At 41.1% G+C, this 7,169-nt stretch overlaps 1 protein-coding gene across 2 annotated transcripts; it reads left to right on the top strand.

The window, feature by feature from the left end:
• Positions 1 to 2,624: 2,624 nt before the first annotated feature.
• Positions 2,625 to 4,386, top strand: RB195_019511 (uncharacterized protein; the record flags this gene model as incomplete). 2 transcript variants are annotated; one of them, XM_064187389.1, is made up of 6 exons in its annotated part: positions 2,625 to 2,641; positions 2,720 to 2,799; positions 2,898 to 3,103; positions 3,155 to 3,292; positions 3,447 to 3,614; positions 4,207 to 4,386. In XM_064187389.1, 6 exons carry the CDS (start codon positions 2,625 to 2,627, stop codon positions 4,384 to 4,386), a joined length of 789 nt encoding a protein of 262 aa, XP_064043269.1. The 2 variants fall into 2 exon arrangements, with proteins under 2 accessions (XP_064043269.1, XP_064043270.1); XM_064187388.1 differs by lacking the exon at positions 4,207 to 4,386 and having other exon boundaries at positions 2,773 to 2,843; positions 2,898 to 3,025; positions 3,447 to 3,620.
• Positions 4,387 to 7,169: the final 2,783 nt, after the last annotated feature.

Here is a 7,169-nt window from a genome sequence, read left to right as displayed (position 1 = left end):
AGCGTTTGGTTACTAGAAATGAAACATACATTATTTGTTATCATGGTTAGATTATATGTTTTCACGTGACTGAATAATTGTTTACGACATTGCAAGCTCACTATTGGAAACCATGCAAAAGGTGCTTGCACAACACCTCTTACAACACTGCGGTGCAAGGCAAATAACTTCCAAGACTCCCTGCGTTGCACTGCAGTTGATTAAAGACAGCATAGCACGATCTTGACGTAGTGCAGAACCCACAGCGACAACGTAGCGTTCTGGCAGCAAAGTGCGGAACTCGGTACGGTTCCACTCATCTCCCCTTAGTTATTGTAAAAAACGGCATCTTCCGCGCCATTTTTACGACGATTTCAGTTGCAACACGCCCTGCGTACGCGCAGCCGCATATCGTTGTGACCTTACTATATGGCTATACGCTCGTTTCCGTAATCTACAGCCGGGAATCTACGCTTTTCCTGAAGTTTCCGTACCGCGTTAATTTCGTGATATGCTGCTCTTAAAACTTCATAAACGCGTGTTTGCCTATACAATGAATCGTGAGGGACAACGGATGCATCAAGTCGGTGTTTTTATTACCTCAGATGAGTCAGTCCCCAATTTATCGACTCCTTAGCAATGAAAGAATCAATGAAAGGTTTGATTGGAGCTAAGACGGTTTCGAACTAATGGTCGAGAATTAAGGAGAAAACTAGATCCTCTCATCCACTTAAAAGTTGGGAAAAGAACAAGAAGAATGAAGGAAAAGAAATGAATATATTTTCACACATTTCACACTCAAACTGTTCTATATAACTCGCAGTGCATAAGTTTGTGTTTGTCACGATGTCATTCAACGAATTCATGTTCAACTCTCGAATGCAGCAACTATACTCCCAGCAACTTTACGTCCTTATTACTTTGCGCACATTCTTTGAGCTCCTCTCTAGATTTTATTATTTCAAAATTTTATATAGATATAATGTTTATACAGAACCAAAGAAAAAAAAAACCCAAGTCAAATATTTTAGTACTTCCTTGTGCGCTTTATAGAATAAAACTTAATATGGTTCTTCAAAGTTCATTCAACAGCGGTTTATTGCTTAATTTGTGCTTATTCTCTACATAAAATCAATATGACAGATTAGGTGTATTAATGGCAAACAGAGGCCTTTGTATCTTCGAGATCTACCTTCAAGTGCAATGTCTGTCTGCGAGACATTATTCGCGTCTCGTTAGGCGTTCGATGGCAGTTTTATTCAGCTAGATAAGCGAAAAGAAATTTTTAGAAAAAAAAACAAAAGAATATAGAATTACACCGATCAGGGGGAAATTTTTTGAAGTATCTTTTGCATTCCCAGAGATGCATGATTAATTTCCATGTAACAAGTCAAAACAGGATAATTTTATTTTCACTCGCATAAATGGCATATATACAAACCTCTTTCATTTATATTAACTTACAAGTATACTTTATACTTTCAGACAAAATCTAATACCAGGCACTTTCCTTTTCCTTCGAAAATTTTAGTAAGAGCTGCGGACGCGGCGAAAAAAACTCCTCGTAAGAGCAGCAGACGCGGCGAAATGGGCAGGGAGGGGAGTGCCGGTACGTGTATACGTGTGTACGTGGTACGTGGTCAACGTGAGTCGGTACGTGTTCCGATTGGCCACGCTGCTTGTGTCTGACGACGGAGGTAACGGTTTCCCACCTCACCTGTTATCCTTCCGCATGACTGCAAGAGAAGTGCAAGTGCTTTTGAACTAGTGAAGGTTACCGTCTTTCTGAACTACAAGCAATGATTTAGGAGTGCTTCAAAGAGCTAGACCCCTAGTATGTAATGACAGATGGCACATATGTCTTTTACAATGCTTTCAAGGCGGTGTTTCCTGCGAGTCGGGCTGCTAAAGTGTAGTGTTCGTCTCACATTAGCCAAGCGTTGCAAAGGAAGCACAAAGAGCCGTTGAAAGTAAGTTCATTACCAGCATCAACGTCTCACCTTTTTTTGGAAATGTTATGAATTTTTCCCACGAACAGAACACGTGCGATGAACGAACGGCGAAACGCTTGATCTCTTCACTTCTTATCGAAAGCGCTTGAGAACAAGTTTTCTGCTTATATGACCTGGTTAGCATCAAGGGAAGCGACAGAAATGCTGGGTGTACGTCTACTTTGTATCACTTGTCTTCTTTTGCAGTCAACATAGGAAACAGTTTTAGCACATCAAGAGGAATTACTCGGGACGAAGACGAGAATGGGCGCCTTGTTACCAGTAGAATGGATACTGTGACTTATAAGTTGCTAAAACACGTGACCACGTGATTGTGATCTGCAGCTTATATCTGCGGTAAGCAAGTTCAACAGTGCCCAGAAATTCAGCTAATTTCACGGGCACGAGCTTTATTTAGTGCGTACGACGTGGTTCTGATATGTCCTGGCGACGCAAGCGAAACGTGCAACGTCACAAAGAGGCATTGTACGTTTACCGGTGCTTTGAATCTCATCAAAAGGCATTGGTGAGATTCAAAGCACCGGTAGCTTTTTTCGTGCAGTGCGGTCAGACGGAGATCAAATATTAGTCTCATTTAGGCTCCAATCACGAAAGAATCAGAAAACCTTTGGAAAGTAGTTTCCAGTTGTCGTAATGGAGTTGCATATGAGGTGACTATCAACGATTCACCTTGACTGTGACTGGAGAACAAAGAGAACAGCATCTGTTTACCTACATATTAATTCAAGATTAACTCTCACTGCGAACGTTGTGGTGTGTGAGCATATCAGACACAATGCAGCTGTCTTGACGGATATCAGTCAGGAGTGTCATGCATTCACGTTCATGCAGTGGCAATACTCGACGAAGCAGGTGATCTTTTGAATTTCTGTAGCACCAGTGAGGCGCCATCACTTCTGTTTTTAGGTAGCGGTATATTTCGACCCCTGCGCTTGGATGCCGGTGAAACTTCGACGTCAAATGCGTGCGCTAGCACTGCTACGATAACCGCTAAACGTCGCGAATATGCTCCTGAGGTCGAATCTTATGATAATGTAAACGATGAAATTGTAGCCCCTGAAGACGTTCAAAAGCAGGACAATCGCAAAGAGGCCCTCCAGACAACTGAAAGCGTTGGACTTTGCTGTTTCTCTTCCAGCATCTCCTTCAAAATAATGTTTTAGATGAAAGCGCTTCTCTCTGAGCTCGCAGGAGAATTATCTAGAGTAGATCGCTTCGACATATTGAATAGACTGAATGAGGCTGTGAATGGTGTAGTGCGAAACGCTGTAAACGAAATGTTAGGTGATGGAAACAAAGGGGTAGGACGTACGCCGTTTGCAGGAAGGGTCGTCATGCAGACGACTGGGACAGGACCAAAACCTCCCGTATTCAAACGCTGTATAAAAGAACAAGTGGAAAAGAGCTACAGTAGTGGCGGAGTTCGGCTGCCCTATTTATTTCAACACATTTCAGAGATTGACGATAAAGACGGAGAGGAAAAGGAACGGAAAGAAATTCATGGATGACGATAGTAATCTGGAGGAAGAGGCGCGAAATATCCTGCAAACGGATCGTAAACTGCTCCAGACTTGTTTCATCTGTGGTGAAAGGAATCCAGATGCGAATGATGACGATGAAGTGGTTTGAGTGAGCTGTTCAAACGATACACTCCGTAAAGCCTGGTAGCACATTGTGTGCTGTTCTGGGGTGAGCAGCCAGTGTCACGTTTGCAAAAATGGCCACTGGCGGCTTGAAGAAGTGTAGCGTATGTACAGATAAGTGTAGCTGTTTTTAGTGTGTTGTTAGTAAAATTTAATACTGCTCTAGTTCTTTGATTTGATTTACTGTTTGCTGTGAAATAGAACAATTTGTATAGATATCTATTGCATTTAGTGAAAATATTAGTAGATTTTCATCACATCGCTACGGTGTTACATATGCTATATAGTTATTTGGCTGCTTGCCACTGTAATTAGTTTGTTACAATCTACCATTGCACAGCGGCTTTCTTTTTATATTGATACTGGTCACTATTTATGTTTCTTTTGTTGAAACTCACACTATTTAGTCAGATCTTATGTTGATACTAGTCATTGTTCATGTTTGTATTGTGTTTACTATTGTAAGTGCACGTGGTATTTAGTGGACACCATTCTGTGCAAGAGTACAAGTACAAGAGCAAGAGTTATACGCTAGAGTGGATCCCAAGAGATGCTAAACGCCCGCCAACGAGATGGGTGTTCGCTACACGGATGGACCAGCTGAGAGCTCAGCTGGATACGGCTCAAGGACCACGTCAACGTCACTCACAAAACTTGGGAACATCTTGGACGATAATGGCGAGGGAACGAAACGAGTGGAAGGGATGATGGGGCTCGAACGTCCAGTGAAGACGGGCCATCTAAGTATCTAAGTAAGTATTCTGTGCAAGAAAAATACAGTTACAGTTGCAAATCGTCACTATAGTCGGGTCAAAACGAAACGAATCACGAGTGTAGTTGCGGTGCATTTGCGTACGCAGTGAGACATAAACTGATATAAACACTATCATCATTCTGGTAAAGATAAGAATGGTACGTCAGATCACGCTAACTGCTAACTATTGTTCAAGAAGCTGTCTACATGTACGTATCCAGTCTTTGAAGAAAGGATGCGGAGAACATGGTGAGGGCAAGCAGTAACAAAATGGAAACGTACGTTTGGGCGCATGCAGTGTCACGACTATGAAACGGTTCACAATGTCTCATGTACTCTACAACCAAACCGCTTGTAACAACTCAGCAGTCCTGGTGCGCAATAATTCAGCTAATTATGATTTCTGGCGTCATCGCACCAATTCTACCCTGGCCGTGGAATCCCACACAGTGCTTTCTGACCCAAGCGCACCATTGCCCGTCTCACCACATTTTATAGCCTCCTGGCGCTGATGCACCAATTCTACACGTTCCATCCCATTCTGAAATTTCCTTTCGTACAAGCAGACATACACACATAACAGATTAAGACTCTTATTATATTGCATGATACTTCGGATCTTTCGCTTCGCTCAGGCTTACACAAATAAAAGACCTACGTCATGTGAAATCCCATTCGGTGGAATGGAAACATTTTCATATTCTGATGATATCAGTACTTATCACAAAATTACTCATATGAACTAATTGAATATGGAAAAGTTGTGAAGGGATAATTTTAAAAAATGAATGCTATAGTAGCCGATTGCTGTCCAGTTAAAGCATAGTTTGTAGTTTCGTCTCGTTTTAAATCCACTAGCTAATAACCAAACTATATTCTCATAAGTAATGGTTTTTACAGAAATAGAACTTTATCGTCAAAGTGCTCTCAAATGATATTTGGGAATAAATCTTACTCTTTCTCCTCATGCTTCTAGCCACAATAACGTCTGATTTTTTGCAATGTTTCTGTAAGGCCATTTTATAGTGTTCTATAATGTTTAGAACTTGCTGAAAACTTAATTAAAACCCCTACTAGTTCTCATATTCTCAGATTCAGACATTTTTAGGTTTAAAAAAAGTTTTAAATTTAAACAATAACTGGAGCACTTCCTAAGGAAGGAAGGAAGGAGGAAGTGCTCCAGTTATTGTTTAAATTTAAAACTTTTTTTAAACCTAAAAATGTCTGAATCTGAATAAATCTAATGCTTTAACTCATTTTAAAAGTGAATGATCCCCACGTGCCACGTTGAGCCACTTAATAAACAATAACTGTTTTGTGATAAACATCAAATCAGCGAGTAGCACCTTTTCCAAGACACTTTGTAGCGACTGAAAAGAGCTGCGAAGAAAAACAGCAACTGCACTATAATCTCGTTCGCAAAACATGCTTATGCTGTACATTGGATGTTTAAATTAGATTTTGTCCATGAATTTTTTGAGGGCAAACGTCCTGCATTTGTTCTATTAGACTTTTCCTCCCACCGAACTCTGGTGCTGATAATAACAGAAAGAAGAGATTTCACATTAATTTTGTAAATGCAATCTATGTGTCGCATGCGCTATAAAAATATATGCACTTCTATCCATTTGACACAGCGTGAATGGATATAGAATGAGGTTTTACTTGCATCAAGACATTCATTCATTTCTTCGATAACGTTGAATGCTTTTGGGTTCATTTTAATGTTAAATTCTGTTCTGAACTTTCACGTCCGAGTCCTTCACAAACATGTGTGCGGAGGAGATTATTAGATGCCACACTTACTATCTTCCTTCTAGTTTTCCCTGTTAGGCAATGCCCATGCATATGCAAAAAAATCAGCGCGATCTTACTCTTACTTAGGTCCGTTCATGCTGCGAACACGAGAACCTTCTCGCTTCGTTGATCGTTCTCAGAGGAATCGTATGTCTTTTGAGATCCAATCTTCGGGTTCTTTCAGCCAACCTGTCGTCGGTTCACTCAGATCGTAGCAGGACTACTTCATCTTATAATAGCCTAAAGAAGGAAAGTTACTTCTCAGACCTAGTAGCAGTTTCGGCTCACATTTGCGCTACGCATTGAGGCACTGAAAGAACTACCGAGTCTTTGTTCGTTACTTACTCCTTAGATTTCCTAACAACTGTGACGGCGTTTGATATCATTCGCAATCTCCTATTTTATTTCCTCGTTGATATGTGCACGAAGCTCATAAGCAGACTTGGCGTAAAGTATCTCTGTCTTTGGGTTATCGCGCAGGTATAATGCTGGATAGCATGAGTTTTTTTTGGTTCACACAATCGTTTGTGTGACTGTAAAGGTGCTGATTTTGGAGAGGGAAAGGGATCTTCTACAAAATCGACTACAACTGATATTTTCCCCTATAGTGCACTTTCCACGGATCTCCCTCACTAGAGGGATCACAGCCGGTTAGTGGCGAGGCTACGTGGCGCGTCCCCGGGTGGCGGACAGGGGGCTAATCGAGGACCAAAAGCGACTTTGTGATTGCCCAGAGACGCAGGTGGATTCAGGGGATGGACTCCCTGTTTCTGCTGAGCCAGGACTGACTCATGTAGCATGATCTGGCATTGATAGCAAAATGATTACAAGAAAGCCATCCATCAAGACGCACTTTTTTAAATAGCGAAATAAGCTTCGTTAACGAAAGCATTTTTTTCTTTTTTTTTTTCGAAATCTAAGATACTTGTTCCTGCTTAAGATTTTAATTCATAACTGGAGAAAAGCGAAGTGAGCATCAGATGT

Source organism: Necator americanus, chromosome II (assembly GCF_031761385.1).
Source record: "Necator americanus strain Aroian chromosome II, whole genome shotgun sequence".
NCBI lineage: Eukaryota > Metazoa > Nematoda > Chromadorea > Rhabditida > Ancylostomatidae > Necator > Necator americanus.
This window is presented reverse-complemented; position numbering and strand designations above follow the sequence as displayed.